The 19,307-nt window shown below is 34.7% G+C and overlaps 1 protein-coding gene across 1 annotated transcript; it reads left to right on the forward strand.

Moving 5' to 3' along the window:
* Positions 1-2,066: 2,066 nt before the first annotated feature.
* LOC114527751 (ATP-dependent DNA helicase PIF1-like) lies at positions 2,067-3,752 on the forward strand. Its single transcript, XM_028549445.1, has one exon. The coding sequence runs from the start codon at positions 2,067-2,069 to the stop codon at positions 3,750-3,752; it is 1,686 nt and encodes a 561-aa protein (XP_028405246.1).
* Positions 3,753-19,307: the final 15,555 nt, after the last annotated feature.

Genomic DNA, 19,307 nt, shown 5'->3' on the forward strand with positions numbered 1-19,307 from the left:
ATATTTGCAAGTCAGAATTAAGAAGGTCAGATCAAAGGGCAGCAATGTGCATTGAGAACATTTTTTTTAAAACTAAAAAGCTGCAAATGAAAATTCTTTTGGGAAAATCACAGATTGCTTTGAGAAAATGCAAAGCAAATAATGGTTCATTAACAGCTGGAGAATTGAAGAACCCACGTAATATAGAAACACTAATACGTCATGATGAAGGTTACAAGTTCTTAAGAGCTCTTAGAGGATCCTCACCGTATTTTGAGAAAGCCAAGAAAAATTTGTTTGCTATGATACGCCAACTTGGACCAGCAACTTTGTTGGCTAGCTTTTCATCAGTGGAAACGAAATGGGTTCATTTGCTGCGAATATTAGGAAAACTCGTTGATAATAAGAATTATAGTGACAATGAATTAGAGAATCTAAATTGGGAAGAAAAGTGCAGATTGATTCAAAGTGATCCAGTAACATGTGCAAGGCATTTTGATTATCAGTTTAACATATTCTTAAAAAAGTTTCTGATGAGCAAGGTTGCTCCCTTAGGAAAAATCAAAGACTGGTTTTACAGAGTTGAATATCAGCAAAGAGGGTCACCTCATATTCACATGATGTTATGGCTAGAAGATGCTCCCATATTTGGCGTTGATAAAGATGAAGACGTAATATCTTTTATTGATCAAATAATTACATGTGAAAAGCCAAGTCACAATCCTGAACTACTTGACTTGGTCAATCGCCAGACTCACAGGCATTCTCATACATGCAGGAAAAAATCAAAAAATATTTGCTGATTTAATTATCCTCAACCACTGATGAGAACAACCCAGATTTTATACCCTCTCGATGACTCCTTTTCTCCGTCGAATGTAAAAAAACTGAAACAATGTTATAAAGATATGAGGGACACATTGAATGATCTTAAGGAAGGCGAAGATATCACCTTTGATCAACTTCTTGCCAATTTAGACCTGTCCGAGGAAACATATATTTTCGCAATTAGATCGTCTCTGAATTGTCCAACCATATTTTTGAAACGTAAACCGAGTGAACTTCGAGTTAATAACTACAATCCTGCATGTTTAAGTGCTTGGAGAGCTAATATAGATGTCCAATTTATTCTCGATGTTTATGCTTGTGCGATCTATATTGTTTCCTATATCTCAAAGTCTCAAAAGGGAATGAGTGAATTATTGCGAAAAGCTTGTGCTGAAGCTAAAGAAGGAAATTCTAGCGTTAAACATCAAGTGAGAGATATTGGAAATAAATTCTTAAACAGTGTTGAAATAAGTGCCCAGGAAGCAGTTTATATTATTTTGCAGTTGCCAATGCGAAAGTCCTCTTGCGAAGTGATATTTATTAATACATCACTTCCTGAGGAGGGAGTTCAGCTTTTGAAACCAATTACTGAGATTGAAGAAATGCCAGACGAAAGTGAAGAAATCCATTCAGGTGGATTGTTGAAACGATATATTGAACGACCTGCCAGTTTTCAAAATGTTACTTTGGCTGACTGGGCAGCATGGTATGATTCATGTTGTAAACATTATGAAAGAAATAAAAAGAATTTAGATGTTGATCAGCTTCTGCTAGAAACTGCTGACGATGAAAATAACGATGACGATCTGTGCGACGAGAGCGAAAAGCCAACTAACAAAATAAAAAAACGATCTAAGCCCAGAATTATTAGAAGTCCCTGGTTTAACAAGGAAAGTAACCCAGAGAAACACTATCATGAACTTATCATGCTTTTTACACCTTGGAGGAACGAAGAAATCGATTTAAAAGGCAACTATTCTTCATATGAAACACACTACTTGGCTTTATCAGATCAAATCGTTGAGCAGATGAAACAATATGCCGTTTGCGCTGAAGACCTGAATGAGATACAACAGGGCATGAATTCTGATGATGACGTCTTTGATTCTGTAGCTCCAGTAACACAGCATGTTGAACTCCAAGATGAAAATTAAGGTAACCAAGATTTACATCCAGATTTCAATGAAGGATATGATCTATCAGATGATCTTGGTACACCTTCACGACAAACAAGTGGAGAACCGTTGATATTAAATGAAATGCAGGACGACGAATACCATTCAATGCTACAGAAACTTAATAAAGAACAAAAAGAGTTCTTTGCTCATGCTCTACACTTAATTAAAACATCAGACAGACCATTTTATGCTTTTCTTAGTGGAGGAGGAGGTGTTGGTAAATCCCATTTAACCAAATCAATTTATCAAGCTGCGCTAAAATATTATAATTCTCGTCAAGGTGAAGATTTTCATCAAGTTAACATTTTACTTTTAGCTCCAACAGGAAAAGCTGCATTTCTCATCAAAGGTAATACGATTCATAGTGCCCTTGCTATACCAGCAAGTCAGTCTTTAAAGAATTACAGACAACTTGACTCGAGTCGGTTAAACACTCTGCGAAGCCTACTAGGTGGTGTTAAACTAATTTTGTTGGATGAAATATCAATGGTTGGAAACAACATGTTCACTGTTCAAATAAACAACCGACTGAAGGATATAAAAGGTAGCAAAGAAGATTTTGGTGGTGTTAACATAATCGCGATTGGCGATTTATTTCAGTTACAACCTGTCTTTGATGGATATGTTTACAATGATATTCAAGATTCTGAGTATAGCATTCTGTCACCTAATTTATGGAAAAAACACTTCACGATGTACGAACTAAAAGAAATAATGAGACAACGCGAGAGCAAAGTATTTGCTGAGATTTTGAATCGCTTACGAGAAGGGCAACACACTCAGGACGACATTGCCAAAATCAAAGAAAGATTTGTTAACGACAGTAACTGTCCGAAGGAAGCTCCCCGAATGTTTATACAAAATGCCAAAGTTGATGAATATAATGGAACAGTTTATCATGCATCTACTGGAAAAAAGTATATCATCATAGCACAAGACAGTGTTATTGGAGCGAATTCTGCTGAACTAAGAGATAAAATACTACGACAAGTTCCTTTCCTATCAACAAGAAATACGAAGCAACTGGCAAGAAACCTTGCTCTTGCAGAAGGGGAAAGGACAGAAATAGCTCTAAACGTGAGAACTGACGATGGTTTGACAAATGGTGCTAGTAATGTTATACGGTTAGTTCAACTGTATCAACCTGAGAAACCTTCAGGAATAATTTGGGTACAATTTGACGATGAAGATGTTGGCAAAAAGACAAGACAGGAAAATAGACGACTTTATGTTCAAGGTATCAAGGTGACATGGACACCAATAAAAGCAGTTACTTCGCAATTTGCAGTTGGTAGAAATAAGTCAGCTCAAGTGGTGAGAAAACAATTTCCGTTGCGACCAGCAGCTGCAAAAACTGTACACAGATCTCAAGGGGATACTCAGTCTAAAATTGTTGTAAATCTCGATACTAAAAGAGCAATTCCTCATATTCACTATGTCGCACTTAGTAGAGTTACTAGCATTGATGGTTTATATGTCACTGGCTTGTGCGAAAACAAAATTGCTGTTGATCCAAAGGTGACAGCTGAAATGGAAGATTTAAGAAGAGAAAGAAGATTACAGCTTTGTTTTACACCACTCTACAACATCGATCCAGGCTGTCTGAAAATTTGTTATTTAAACGCTCGTTCGCTACACAAACACATTAACGATGTTCGAAAAGACTTCAATTTTATGTCTGCTCATTTGGCTATATTTTCGGAAGCAAGATTCAGCCCGTATGAAGAAGATGATATATACAGTTTTCGTGGTTTCCAATTATTCTGAAATGACGGCGACATGACACACCATAGCCATGGCAGACCATACGGCGGTACAGCAGTATATAGCAAATTACCATTTGTAGAGGGATACCCTTATTGTCGCAATATAAATGGTATTGAGTTTATCGTAATTAAAATTACCAGCAGGCAAGAATTAACAATTATTGCAGTTTATCGCTCCCCAACAATTTCTGCTGGTCTTCTAAATTCTTCCCTAGTCGATATCATTGCCCAGGATACCTCCGAGCGAAACATAATCATTGGAGATTTTAATATTGATTGGATGCTTGTACACCAAAGACAATCACTCTACAATGTCATGATAAGAGACAATAGCTATAGACAGTTAATATCGACGTATACTACAGACAGTCGTACAACAATTGACCACATATATACAAACATAACTAAAAAAGTTAATTCAGGTGTTTTAGAAACATATTTTAGCGATCATAAGGCCGTTTGGATAGCACAATAAGTAATCCTTTTGTAATTAAACTTTTTCAAATCTATGAAGTATCATTTTACTTGAGGTAATCCAAATATCATTAACAGAGTTTCAAAAATGCAAGTATAATGCAACATAAGTATTAAACTATTCAACTAGTATTGTAATAGAAATTTAACGTGGAAACAGTTTTTTATTTTCCACGAGAAGATATTATGTTGTAGAATTCAAATCAGAGTCTATTATCAGATCCCTGAGATTTACCTTCAAGTGTCAATAGCAATGTTTTGTGAATTTTAAACTACTTGACCTAATTCCGATGAACATAATATTTGTATGTGGCCGTCATATGCCACTTTCAATCATCCATGTCCTTTGACAGGACAACAGGTTAGTAAAATTTTCTTTTTCTTGTATAGTATAGGTGTGCTATAGTTATTGACATAGTAAACATAGGTTTTCTATTCATATATTAGCTATATTGTAGAACTTCATATCTCCACTTTTAGAAATGACCTCAACTTATTACTTGCCGAAACGTTAACTGGTAATTTCAAAACTGTGTATAACACTTCTAATGCATTGTATTGACTTGGTATATAACGAGGAAAAAAGGTAACTTTAAAAAATATTTGCTGCACGTCAAGAGAAGAATACTTAAATTCAACCTAAGGACAGTGGACTCATTATAACTATCAAAATGAGTCCCTTCCTGATGCATTTACTTCACAATTTGTACGCGAATGCTGACTGCAACTACAACGTTCTCAACGGAAGTCATTTTCTTCTAGAAATCCTCAACTCTTCAAGATTATTCTCAAGCGAAAATCTGTTCACTGAACTGAAGTACTGAACTTACGTTATTAACGTTACGTTAAAACATTAACAATGGAACAAAAATGTAAATGGAGCTATACATGTATTGCAGTTTGAAACAAATATCCATGATACAATATGTCTAATTGTGTGAAAACTGCTGCATACCCAATATCTTTCAATGATGTTTTATGTGTACCAGTTTCCACAGTTCCTACACTGTTGTCATTTACAAATTTTATATAGCTACTTGTATATCCTATATTTGACGCAGTTGTAATTATTTAAATAAAATAGTCATTTCATCATTTTCATGTCATTCTTATTCGCATTCATCTTTCTATTTTTTTTGGGGGGGGGCTAAATCACAGTAGACACGTGTACGCTTAAGCGTACCTATTTTTAACCTTCTCTTGTCAACACAGGTCACCGTGTCCTGTAATGAAACTTCCAACCTCGTGCACCACCATATCATAGTATCTCTACAGAACAATTATTTCAAATATAAAATGCAAATAACATATTCATATTTTCTCAGAAAAACTCAAAAGTGAAACCAAATATCTGCGAAATCCATGTAGCACCTAAAAGACATCAACACAAGACATCTCTAACAATCATCTTTATCTAAGAAAAACCACTTCTGAATATGTTTTGTTTCTTAATATATACACCTCTAACATGTGGGGTGAGCGACCATAAAATACACCTTGGTCCTATACGCTAGTTTAACTCAAATTTCTGACAAATATAAGTATCCTCCCTTGCTTTTCAAGTAACTCACCTTTCACATAAAAAATTGCATAAAACTTTCTCAATCCCTTGAATATTTAAACAAAATAATAAAAATAAAAATGAGCATAGAGCATTCGATTATTAAACTAGCCTCTACTCGGCCTCATTTTGCGTGCTTTAAATTTTCGTGACATCATCACTGGCCAATTATCTGGAACAAGGATGCTGGCCACTGAGCTATATAATAATTTCTTTTCAGGAACTAGGAACTTTGCATATAAGAATTATTATATCGCTGGCCCATGCACAGGCACGGTAAATAAGCCGGAGTTACAGCAAGAATGTTTTTTATACTTTCATTTTAAGTATTTTTATTGGGGAGATCTTGTTGTTTAGTGTCGTTTTGTCCCCTGCTACAATTGCAATTTTTGTTGCGATTTTCAGAGAGATTTCTTTTTCGGTGAGATATGGGAAGAAAATTGGGGCCAAAAATTGAAAACCTTTAAAAAATCCAAAAGGAATTAAAAAGTGTAGTAGAAGTGCCAGAATTTTTAGATTCTTTGAACTTTTTTGTTGAAAAAAGCGGAAAGAAAGGTATGATCATGTTTTAGCACACGTCGGTGGTAGTAGCTTTTCCGGTATTAGATTCTTCCTCTATGAGGAAGTTGAGCGTCTTTTTGCAAAAAAACATTTGAACCTTTGTGTTATTAAAACCTCTAAATAGACTCAAATCTGATTGAGATGATATTTTGAAGTAACTTTTGTTGATAAGAAACCATTAATATTTACATAATCATCAATTTTATTATATGTAAGTTAATAGTATTAGACAATTGACAAGTAAAAGTAACATGGAAGCTAGTATACATGTTTCTGTTCAGTTCTAAGGATAGTGACATAATATATTCATAATTACATTGGTTTTAATTGTAATTAGTGGATATTAGATTCAATTTCGATTTGAGTTAAAGATATTAAGGAAGACACTAAAATAAACACAATCACAAAATTGACACATACAGGTATCACAAAAGCGACAAAATGACAAAGTTGAATAGCAAAACGACAGTGGAAAGGGAATAGATGCAGAAGAAGAATGTCACATACGAGACGTTCACATTTACAAATCAGACAAATTTTTCTGGCTTTGCTCACTCCTGGGAGGACGAACAAGACAACACAAAACAAACATGTTAGACATTTTATTAACTTAGAAATATTAGAAGAGAATATTACAAAGGTCAACTTTGGGAATGAGGAGAAAAGGTTCATTCATACTTTTCTGCAATAATCGTTGGCTCTCTATACGCATTTTATGCCTGTATATTGATAGACATCATCGGGTAGTGATCCTTTTATTGAAAATTGTTGATTTCATATGGATTAATTAATAATGTCGACTCTTTGATTGAGAGAAGTTGATCCTTTGTGTAGCACTATTCTTTCGAAATCTATGTATTATATTGAAGCAACAAGATGATTCCATAAGCCATGGTAAAATCAAATATTTGTGAGATCTTCCATTATATTTACTTTTCATAATTTTCCTGAGGTGTAACTTGCGTTTGCATGAAATCATTGTCACAAGAGTCAATCCTCCACATATGTTGATCATATTTGTTGAGTTTCATTGAACTTGTTTTTTGGATTATCAAAGCACTCAGGAAAATGGAGCAATTTTCATGATCTCTGTGCAAGATAACATGGTATACACCTGTCATGCCAGTATCGTTTGGTAGATTGGAAGTTTAAGTTTTCTATCATACGTAACGTTCTTACTACGGTGTTAACGAGTCTTTGGTAATCCAGATGCATTTTCACATACAGGGTGTATAAAAAAAATTCGAATCGAAATTTTGCATGTAATAATGCAAAATATATTTGACAAATTTGGTTGATTTTTACACCATTGTTAAGTTCATTTATTTCTGTTTCAAATGACACATTGTATGTGTAATTTAGTTGAAAAATGAAGAAGTACTGGTTCCACAAAAAAAGTTCATAAAAATCACCATTTTCCGCCGATGGGAACTAGACGTTTTGACCAAATGGATAGTTCCGTTTCTTTTGTGGTGGATGAAATATGACAAAACTTGATTTGTCTGCATTGAGGGAAAGTTTGTTGGCACAAAGCCATTTATTTACATATTGCAATTGATTATTCGTTTTAATTTCTAAATCTTGTAAGCTCCTATCATCACAAAATAGATTTGTGTCATCGGCAAAAAGATGAAAGTCTAGCTGTGGAGCACAGTTGCAAAAATCATTGATATATAGTAGAAGTACCAACGGTCCCAAAACCGACCCTTGTGGAACACCACAGGTGATTTCAAAGCTGAGTTAGTATTTTCGATTGAAACAAATTGAAATCTCTGTAGTTAAGTTGGAACGAAACCAATTGCATGGTAATCCCCTGATCCCATAATGCTCAAGTTTTTGTAATAATATGCCATGATCGACAGTATTAAATGCCTTATTTTGGTCCAAAAATATACCACAGGAAAATAGTTTCTTTTCAATTGAATTCTGTATTTTGTCAGTTATTAGCAGAATTGCTTGCTTAGTTGAATGGTTAGCACGGAATCCAAATTGACCGTTGAAGAAAACACTATTTTTCTGAAAATAATCAATTAATCTATTGTACAATAATTTTTCCATAATTTTATTAAAAATCAATAGTAAGGAGATATGACGATAATTGGACATTGTAACTTTACTTCCTTTTTTGTATATGGGGATTATCTTAGCTATTTTAAAACTTTTTAAGGCCTCACCGACAGTAAAAGAATAATTAAATAGGAATGCCAATGGAGCAGACAAACGATTTTCAGGATTACAAGCAATTTAGTGGAGATATTGAAAGGATCATTTGATTTAGAAGCATTTAAGTTTTCAATTTCTTCTTCAATTTCACTTGTTATAACAGGAAACAATGCAAAACTATTTCTGAGAGATTTTTAAAGGGTCTTAATTTCGAGTGGTATTATACACACTTCAAATTCAAGCCAGGAACAGTTGATGGAAAAATGAGTCAACTATAGGTCCTCCGGCAGGAATCGAACCTACGCTTTTGCAATGCCGGTGCAATGCTCTTGCCACTATATATCATTAAATTTTTGCGTGAAATATCTCAAAAACTAATATCTTGTGCAGAGTTAATATCTTGTGCATTTGCAAATGTCTCATCCCAATCAATGCACTGCACTTCAGCAACCAAACTTTCTTCATTCATTTGAGAATAATGTCTTTTGTAAGTAGCACCACAGTATGTGGAACATAACAGATCATTAATAATCACAAAATTTGGAAGATGATCAGTCAAATCACACAGCATATTTCCACTAAGAACCTCATGTTCAAGGGAATTAGAAAATATGTTATCAATCAATGTCACAGAATGGTCTGTAATTCTAGTAGGTTTGATGGTTCAAGTGGTTGAAAACAATAAGAAGCCAACGTGTTTATGAAGTCACCTGTTGTATTATAAGATTAAAAATTTAGTACATTCAAATTCAAATTATAATCATCAGACAATAGGCAAAGTTTAGATTCATTAGAGATTTTATCAATAGCTGAATAAAGGTAATCAGTAAACTTATCTAAAATGCCATTTGGATGCCTATAAATCACAGCACATACCATATTACAGGTTTTACGGTGAATTTTTATCCATAAACATTCATAGTCATCTGTTGTAACACTTAAATCATCCCTTAAATGGAATTGTATATCTTCTCTGATATATAACCCCACTCCACCAGCTTCATGAACTGTTGGCTGGGAAAGAAAAGTGTAACCTGGGATAGCAGTATTAATCAATTGATTATTTACTTTTATCTATTTACTTTTATCATAGTTTCAGATAAACCTATTACGCTAAAATTAATGCTGCAGGTCAGCCAACAAGGTTAACAGCTGAAATGCTTCTAATATTACAGTGAATAATAGAAAAAGGGTTTCTTGAAATTGCATTCCTAACAAAGACATCACTTATGAAATTCATGAGGAGTAAAGTAGTCAAAATTTATATTATCAAATAAGTTATTGTCTACATCTACAACAGACCCAGCAAAATTTGAAACATCATTCAGAAAAGAGGCAAGTTCTAGGCTAGGTAAATCAGCAAAAAGAGTCATTTGCATATCTTTTTGAGCAAAGATAGCCTCAATTAGTGGCAGAATCAATACTATTGTGAACTATACTTATCTCTTGAGTTCTTCCAGATCTGCTTGGCAATAGATAATCTTGGATGGAGAATCGCTATCACGTCTTAGGTAAATTCGCCCCTGATTAGTACAGATTTACTTGAATCGATGGCCATGTCAAAATTTCAAGCACTCTTTAAATAATGCCTTATTCTTTGCTGTTAGACTTTCTGAGATATAGATATTATTGTTCGAAATTCTGCCAAGTTAATGTCTTTAGTAGTTTTCCCAGCAAGCTTTTTCCGACTTCTATAGAAACGTTCCTTGGTATCTCGTCTAACGAATTTCACAATAATTTTAGGATATTGATTAGCCGGGTCAATTTTGCGACCACTTGGAGATATGCCTTCACTAACCCGTGAACTATAAGAAATCTCATTTTTTGACAATCAATGAGACACTGATATGTCCCCATCAGTCAATTCCAGATGCATCATTAGACCAACTTTTATAACTAAGTCGTTAGTATTTTCCCCAAGTAGAACCAGTAGACCTGATATTTCACAACAATCACGTCGCTGATATTGTTGAATATCATTTATCTCTTTCAATAAGATATTTGTCACATTCACCAACTTTGCATTTTCTTTTGATTTTGAAAGCCTTAACGATTCTTGCTTTAGGAAATCATTTTCTTTGGCAACTTCATCGACTTTATTTTCGAGATTGTTGACTTTGCTTTTTACCTCTTCAAAACTTATGTTCAAAAATTCCATAGAGTCATTCATCTCAGCAACTGTGTCACCGATTGGCTTTAATTTAGCGTCAAAAATAGCCTCCAGATTCTTTCTTGAGATTGATATAGTTTGAACCATATTTATACAACAAAAGCAAACAACAAAAACAAAAATTTACACAGTATACAATAAATTTGAAAATTAGTCTGAGCATATTATTTTGACGTCCGCCATCTTAACTCGCCCCAAGTCTGCATTTTCACTCGCATACACTGACACAGTAGTGATAGTCATTTATGAGGCTATTTAATCCGTACATACTTCAGTATTACATACTACATACTATATTTACCTTTTTGGCAGAGAAAAGCAGAAGTCCCATCGTACGTTTGATCCCTTTTTTCTATTTCTTCCTCTAGCTCTTCCAGAATAGTAAAGTAAGTGTCGTTTTCTGTGCATTCTTCGAGATTGTTATGCATACAGGTAGTCACAACGCAAATGCTTTTGTGCTTGTTTGTTCATAGCTCCTTTAACATTCATCTCAGCTAAGACTTTATCCTTTCCAGTTAGCTTTGGCGAAGGTGCTTTATATTCAATTCGCAACCACCGAGAGTTAATCCTATATGAATGATAGCTATACGTTTAGTTCAGTCATGTATGTAAAATGTTAGCATTTGGTTTTTAACTTCAAGTACTCCAAAAAGTATAGTAAAACCGACCTCATAGTGAAAGCCACCTGACTGACATATAATGAAGAATTGTGTTCATCTTAGAACTATTTTGGCATTAACCCAAAGGATCGTGTATACCACTAAACTAGGTTACCCAAAGGGTAGTAATGCTGCCTTCAATGGCAAAACACAGAGTTGTCACAGAATTGTACTTATCATTATGTTAAGCAGATTTATATAGACGCCAAAGACGTATCCTTGCATGGAGATAGAACGTCATTCTTGAGTTGACATTTGACGACCGTAAGGTCTGTCTAAATCTGCTTAATACCAAACTAAAGGGTAAAGGTACGTTTACAGTTTGCCACATAATCTTGAAAAACAACAACACAGTTATATTTAGTGTTTCTGCGTAAAATAATTTATATAAATGGTTAAATAGTCAGGCATTGGAGAATATTCATAGAAAAAATATTTACACTAAAGAGCGTTTCTGTGGAATTTTAAAATGTCAGAACGAAGATAACAGAACAAAGATAAAAAAACTTCTACAAGTGTTTTCAGTTACAAAGTCATGCACAATCTAATGTTGACTGTCAAAGAGTATAGTTTATATAAGCATGCTGTATATACAGGGTGTATCAAAAAAAATGTCCCAAATGTAAAATTTCCGTTTTCCAGGATATTTTGCAGAATTTGGCAAATTTTTGTGTTCCTAGAGATAGTTAAGACTTATCTGGTATACCTAGGCCAAGTTTGGTTTTTCATTAACAAAATTATGTTACCGGGGGGGTGGTTCCTTTCCACTGATATTGAGAGGGCTTGCGTGCAAAAATGTGAAGCTGAAATTGAGATATTATTTAGCTGTCTAAAAGTAGGAAAGCTTTTTAATAAACTGTCAAAGTTTCAGGAAAAATAATGCAAACTGGGAGCAACGCGCGACCCCTAAAAGTGACAAATATTTCATTGCGTGCAGTGGATTAAATGCATGATTGATTTTAGCGTGACCGATCTCATGCAAGGCTGGGCAAATGAATAAATTAAAGCGAGAAACTGAACAAGAAGACGAAGCGATTTAATAACAAGATTTTTATTCTTGATATTAATCCTCAACATTTCCACCATTTCTTTCCAAGCAAACTGCGGCTCGTCTGAGCATGGTAAACACTGAACGGCAAACCACATTTGTCTGTCCTGCCTCCTATTATCCATTTCGTTCGAAATTCTTTCTTGCAAATCGCCTACGCTACCACCGGCAAATCTAGGCGAATGGACAGACAAATGGTTCGCTGTTCAGTGTTTAGTATGCTCAGACAAGCCACAGTTTTCTTAGAATGGAATGGTGGACATGCTGAGGATTAACATCACGAATAAATCACTTTGTTTTTGTGTTCAGTTTCTCACTTTAATTTATTCATTTGCCCAGCCTTACATGAGATCAGTCACGCTAAAATCAACGATGCATTTAATCCACTGTGCGCAATGAAATATTTGTCACCTTTAGGGGTCGCGCGTTGCTCCCAGTATGCATTATTTTTCTTGAAACTTTGACAGTTTATTAAAAAGCTTTCCTACTTTTAGATAGCTAAATAATATCTCAATTTCAGCTTCACATTTTTGCGCGCAAGCCCTCTAAATATCAGTGGAAAGGAACCACCCCCCCGGTAACATAACTTTGTTAATGAAAAACCAAACTTGGCCTAAGTATACCAGATAAGTCTTAACTATCTCTAGGGACACAAAAATTTGCCAAATTCTGCAAAATATCCTGAAAAACGGAAATTTTACATTTGGGACATTTTTTTTGATACACCCTGTATATATGTTCTAAGTAGAAAGCTTCTCTATGGAGACAACATTTCTTTTGTTGTTAAAAAGTACTTTTGCCTCAACAGTTAACAGAATTTCCATGAGGAAATTGTCGTAAATTCCCTCAAACTCGGTATCGCAAGTGTTTTGTTCTTTGTATATGTTGAATAGTTGCTGTAGTTTGTCGTCAAACAGCAACAGGGTGGTTGTGGATGTGCCATCCTGAAATAGCACATTCGCGAGGAATCTTTCCTTGCATTTCTTCTTTAATTGTGTTAAACCGCATTCGCTGCATTTAACAATTGGTTTATTCGCTAACGCAGCAACTTTCACGTGGCATTTTTCAGGACAAAAACCTCTTGAGAGATACAACACCTTCTGCTGGACATTCAACCGACTTTAAGGATCTGTGCCCAGTGACGTCGTCTTGTCTTTCAATTTTTGCAACTGTGCTCTTGATTTTGGATTTTTTGTTCAGAATTAAATACTTTTCATTTTCATACTCTCTAACGACAGTGTTCGAGAGTTTGTAAAAAGAACCAGACTCAACTTTATTAATATCTTGCTCCCACAAGACGAGTCTAATTGACGCAGTATTATCGGTGAAGACCGCTTCTTGCTTCCGCAGGGTCTTTCCGTTCTTGAGAATGGTTTCTTCAAAACACTGAAAAGTTACTCTACCAGTGAGAGAGAGTAACTAACATGAAGTTGGTGGTGGCTTGGACGTCTTTAACATTCACAGCAGCAAGACCAGTTGCACTTTCACTCGATTTCGACGGAAACTGTATGTCGAAGTTAATTTCATCTTCCTGTGGTTCATCCAACTTTGTTCTTTTATTAATGAATATTTCGTCTTCATTCGTGAAAGTGTTTCTTTTCACTTGATATTTTGACAACTTTAGTGGCGAAGACGACTCGGACTTTGATTTGCAATTTGAGTGCTTCTCAGGCGAGAAACATACTGTTCGGTAAAATCCTTGGCTTGTTTGTAGCGTTAAATCAAAGTATAGATTATTACGCTGACTGCTTTTTAACAGGCTTAAGTTGTGTATATAAGCCAAAATTGGAGTATCTGAAATGAAAACACAAGTAACGTTTAGTACTAAATAATACAATGTGAGTGACAGTGAAAATTTTTGTTTTGAGCAAACCACTGTTGCAGTGCATATCGTAATTTTGGTCATTGAATTCAAATTCCTGAGGTTGTTGTGAAAATTCATTAGTCTTTCACATATTTCTTATAGCTTTTATAGGTAGCGTAACAATTATCTTAACTTATTTCTGTTACAAGAATGCACTTAGTACCTCCATCAAGGTGAACAACTGGCTTCTGGTTGGATTTCTTGGATTTGTTTTTTGTTTTATCTAAAAACGATGAAGATTCGCATGAATTTTTACAGTTTAATACATGTTAATGGTATCTAAATTTACTTGAGTAGATAAATGAATATTAAATACATGGTGTACGCACAAACTGAACTAATTTAATTTGAACAGCATGCATGTAAAGCTTTGCAGCTATCCAAAAACAGTAATGATACACTGAAACTCAAGAGACGCTCAGATTAAACTGAACTCCAGTCAATAAGTATAAGTGAACTTTTAGAATACGAGCTTTAAGCCTTTTAACGCTGCAACAAATGTTGCGCGAAACTATTGGTCATACCTTGATTTTCGGCCAAAGATATGACATCCTTCATTTTTTTATCAGTTTCAAGAAGGTATTCTAAAGAGGTTTACTAGTACTTAAGAAAATGTCATTATGCTTAAAGTGATATGCAAAATGTTGATCTTACTTTCGTCCAAGTTAAAATCGTTCATAAGGTTGTCACCCTCATGATCCAATGAAAAATATGCAGAATATAGTAACCTTTCACTGAATAATTACACTGTAGCCTATTGAGTATTCTAGTAAACATCATGTATATGCTTACCTTTATTTTGAGAGCATTCCATAATTTGGCTAAATAGAATAAAACGTGTACACGTTAGGTTGATCATAAAACAGAGAGAAAAAAGCAGGCATCACTGAAAGCAAGACTTGAAGATGTGACAAATTAGTTAGTAATAACTATGATAGTTTGTGAACTTCAAAACCCATTGTCACAATCCAATTTAAAAACTGGAACGTTATGGCCCTATTCACGCCATAAAGAAGACAATTACAATCTTATTTTATCACACATGCGCACTTATCGTTTTCTTAGCAATTTCATTCAGGCGCTTTTCTTCCATTACCCTAAATTTTAGTGTTTGTGAATCCTTAATAGCACTAAGTCTTTTAAAGCTGGTAGGTTCAATAACTAATGAGGATATATTACGAACCCTACTTATAGCTACATACGAAATTCCAAGTGCAGACTCTTTCGGACCAATATCAACCCAAGCTTTTTTTAACGTCATCCCCTGACTTTTGTGTATAGTAAGAGCCCATGCAAGAGTTAAAGGTATTTGCTGTCTTTCGTTGATTCCACTACTGCTGTTATAACTTGCCGTAACGGGGACGATAGGAACACATGTTTCCAAAGGACGGTCCAATGTAATTATCAAAGCGAACGATTACAGCAACGGGCAAGTCAGGTGGTAGTTGATTATCAGCGTAAATTATGTCTACAACTGTACCGGTTGACCCATTACATAGGCCGACGGAGGACCACAAATTCATTGTCAACATTACCTTAGCACCTTTTGAAATATAAAGACATGGTTGCAAGCCGAAAAGTTGTTGTGGACTTATATGTTTGGCCTCACTACCTGAGTGTCGAGCATTTATTTCCGCTATAGGCCGCTTCATTTGCTTAAGTTTATTATAATTATATTCGGCAACTTGTTTATTACAATAATATAACCTGATGGCATCTTCGAATTCGTCAATGTTTAGAACAGAACTAGGTTGTCTATCAAGTAACTGTTTCCAATCTGAAATATTTGACTCACCAATCCGTAACCTGCCTAAAAGTTCACGAAATGATGTTTGTTCTGAATCTTCCCCTCTCACTCTTTGATTTACTTTCAAAGCAATTACATTCGTAAAAAAAAGATAGGCAAGATAACCCTGTTTTCCTATGTCAGATGACGGTTTAGAGTGATACAATGGTTTGTCACCTACTGGTGGCAACTGACCAGGGTCACCTAACAAAATTATTGACATGCCACCAAAGATTTTTTTGTAAACCTGTTATTTGTCGACACCTTCTGTCAATCCAACCCATGGTGATCTGACCTAGCATGGAGTATTCGTCAATAATAATATACTGAATGTTCGCTAAATTATTTTGCAAGTGAAGAAGGCATTGGCCAGACAAATCCTTTTGACTGCTTTGTGCAATAGGGAGTCTTAAAAGCGAGTGAATTGTTATACCATTTATAGCATAAGACGCTTTTCCGGTAGTTGCCGTCACAGAACATTTTTCTCTAAGGTAGTTTCGTAAAGCATTTATAAGGTAACTTTTACCAGTTCCTGCAACTCCAGTGACAATCAAAAGAAGTGGTTCTTTTGATTTGGAAGCTGAATGATTAACAACTATATTGTATGCAAGGCTCTGTTCCTGACTAAATGAAGTTGTGTCAATTGGTACATGAGGTGAATGGATAGAATTTTCTTTCTTTTCTGTATCAATCCATTTTGGCATTTGAGCTATTTGTTGTTCAGTATATCTAGCCCTATCTAAACACCAATTGTATTGATCAAGATGAACAATTTTGCCATTGCTAGGCGTACTATCATTGTGAAGACGAGATATCATCATCCAGTCTTCTTCATCATGGCGTTCATTAGCAATTATTTCAGCAGAAATTTTAACAGCAGATTCTATGCCATTTTCTAGCTTTTCTGCCCAGTTAGGAACATGTTTTTTTGCAAAAGATGTATTTAAAAACTCATGCCAAGCAGAAATGTATATTTTTCAGAAGGGTCTTCACTACCCCATGCATCATTAAATGAGTTCTTCCAGGGCTTGTATTTTAACAACTGATACCTGCAATGCAGACTGTAATTCTTACCCTTAGGATTAGCAGAATAAATGGGGAAAAATCGCGGAACAATGTTAGGTACTTGATTCTGAAGCTTTTTGTTAACAACTTTGTATTGTCGTACAAAGTCAAAAAAATTGATACTAAGTATGTTCGGATGGTCATTTTGATAGACACCCCGCTTTGCATACACATCCAAAAGGGAGTCCTTTGTACAATACTGAGAATCTTGTAATTTTGTATTTACTTTTCTTGATGGATTTAAATTGACAGGTATAACATTAAAACTTGAAGTATGTAGTTTTAATGATAAAAGTAAATGCATTGTTTCTTGGGCCCCTATATCTCGTTCTCCAAGAGTCTTATCATGATCTTTTTCACAGCCTTAGCTGAATCAATATCAAGATTTACACTATTAATAACTTTGTTGAAAGCATCATCAACTGACGATGATCTGGATTCGCCTTTGGCTGCATATTTAGAAAGATACTCAATGCATGCATGGTGATCAAGTATGACTTGTATGTCACAATTTGCTCTCCAGCCCTGCAATTGAATTTGTTGATGGTTATTTAGCCTTTCGTCATTTCGTTTTGTTATAAGCTTTGCTTTAAAATCAACATTATTGTTTTTGGTATGTATTTGTTCAAATATTAGATCTGTTTTATCAGAGCAGTCAATGGGATAGTTAAAACGACATTTGAGTTCTTTTGAATTCTTTGAATGTTGAAGGCAATACTTTGTGCTACAATGTGTATGTCATTGGACGGTATTTAGAAGGTCAATATAGTCATTATTCATCTCATTATCACTAATGTTATTGTACGGTTTACTGCATGGATGACTTGAGGGTTTTTGCCAATTTCCTTCATTAGGTAAATTTGGATTCCAAGTAGAAACTAAATCATCAACATAGTCACACACAATTCTTGATGCTTTTTCACCCTCTTGCATATGTAAAACGCTTGCACTGTTTAAACTATTCCCACATCGCTGAGCACAAAACCCTTTTAAAGCTATTTCAGTGAGCTTGCAGAGGCCTGGGTCAGTTTTTTATTTAGCCATTCCATGACAATGTATACTACCCCTAGCTTGAAACTCATAACGATACCAATGCCACTCAGCGCCAAGTGTGTCATATGACCAATATTTGATAAAAGTTTCTAATTTTTTTTGTAAAATATCAGTCAACAATATGGGGATTGTCAATTACATTTTTTCTTTTCTGCTGTGAAGACAGGGTGTTAGGGTTTGAACTAAAAAGTGAATGAAGTTCAGGCCAGTGCATATCAGCAGCTGAAAATGTGAAAAATATAGTTAGAGCTCCCGTTTTGGAAAGAATTGCTTTTAAATCCTCTTGAATTTTGAACCAATACGAAGGGCTACCAGTTATGTTACTGACATATCTCGACAACTTTGCCATAAAAGTCTTTGACTCAACTGAAAATGCCATGTCACGCAATTGATCAATGGTTAAATGAGCTTCAATAGGATTTTGTTTAAGAAAAATTGATGATTGCTGTAATGTTCTTTTTATTGAATAATATTAAGTGCCCAATAAGAAAACCTTGGATGTGAGGCAAATCTATATACCCACTCTTGATAATTTTTTTCTTCAAATTTAATAAGATGTTGCACCTTCCTTAAGAAGGTGATATCATGCAGTAATCCTGGATTTGTTGGATCACCTTTGCTATCAGGAAACAATGTTGGAAATGCCATAGTGGCAAGAAATGGTGTTGTATACTCATTCAATGGTTGATTTCCTACTGATGGCCAGTCAATCTTATGTGTCTTTAAACAGCCTATAATTGCATCATGTTCTAATTTTCCATTTTCACTAACAGGAAGAAAACTACTGCTTGGTGTTTCATGGTTATATACTCTCTCTACATTAAATTCGTCAAAATTATTATGCACTTGTTCATTTCTGGAATCAGGTTTTTCATCCACTGTTTGTATTTGTTTAATGTCATTTGGAATGCCATTACATGGTAATACATTAAGTACTTCCTTGTCTATTGTAACACGATGATACAAAGGGTTGTTTTTAATCAACCAATGCAATGCCTTTTCAACTTTTTGTCCTCAAACATGTACATCCTTAAAAGTATTATTATTATTAGACTTCATTGTAATAACTATTAAAGGAATATCTCTTGGACACCTTGGAAGAGATTGAACAATTTCAGAAACATTTTGTGGCAAGTTGATACAATGGCCACT

This window comes from Dendronephthya gigantea, unplaced genomic scaffold, assembly GCF_004324835.1.
Source record: "Dendronephthya gigantea isolate DGI-Jeju-01 unplaced genomic scaffold, DenGig_1.0 000046F, whole genome shotgun sequence".
NCBI classification, from domain to species: Eukaryota; Metazoa; Cnidaria; class Anthozoa; order Malacalcyonacea; family Nephtheidae; genus Dendronephthya; species Dendronephthya gigantea.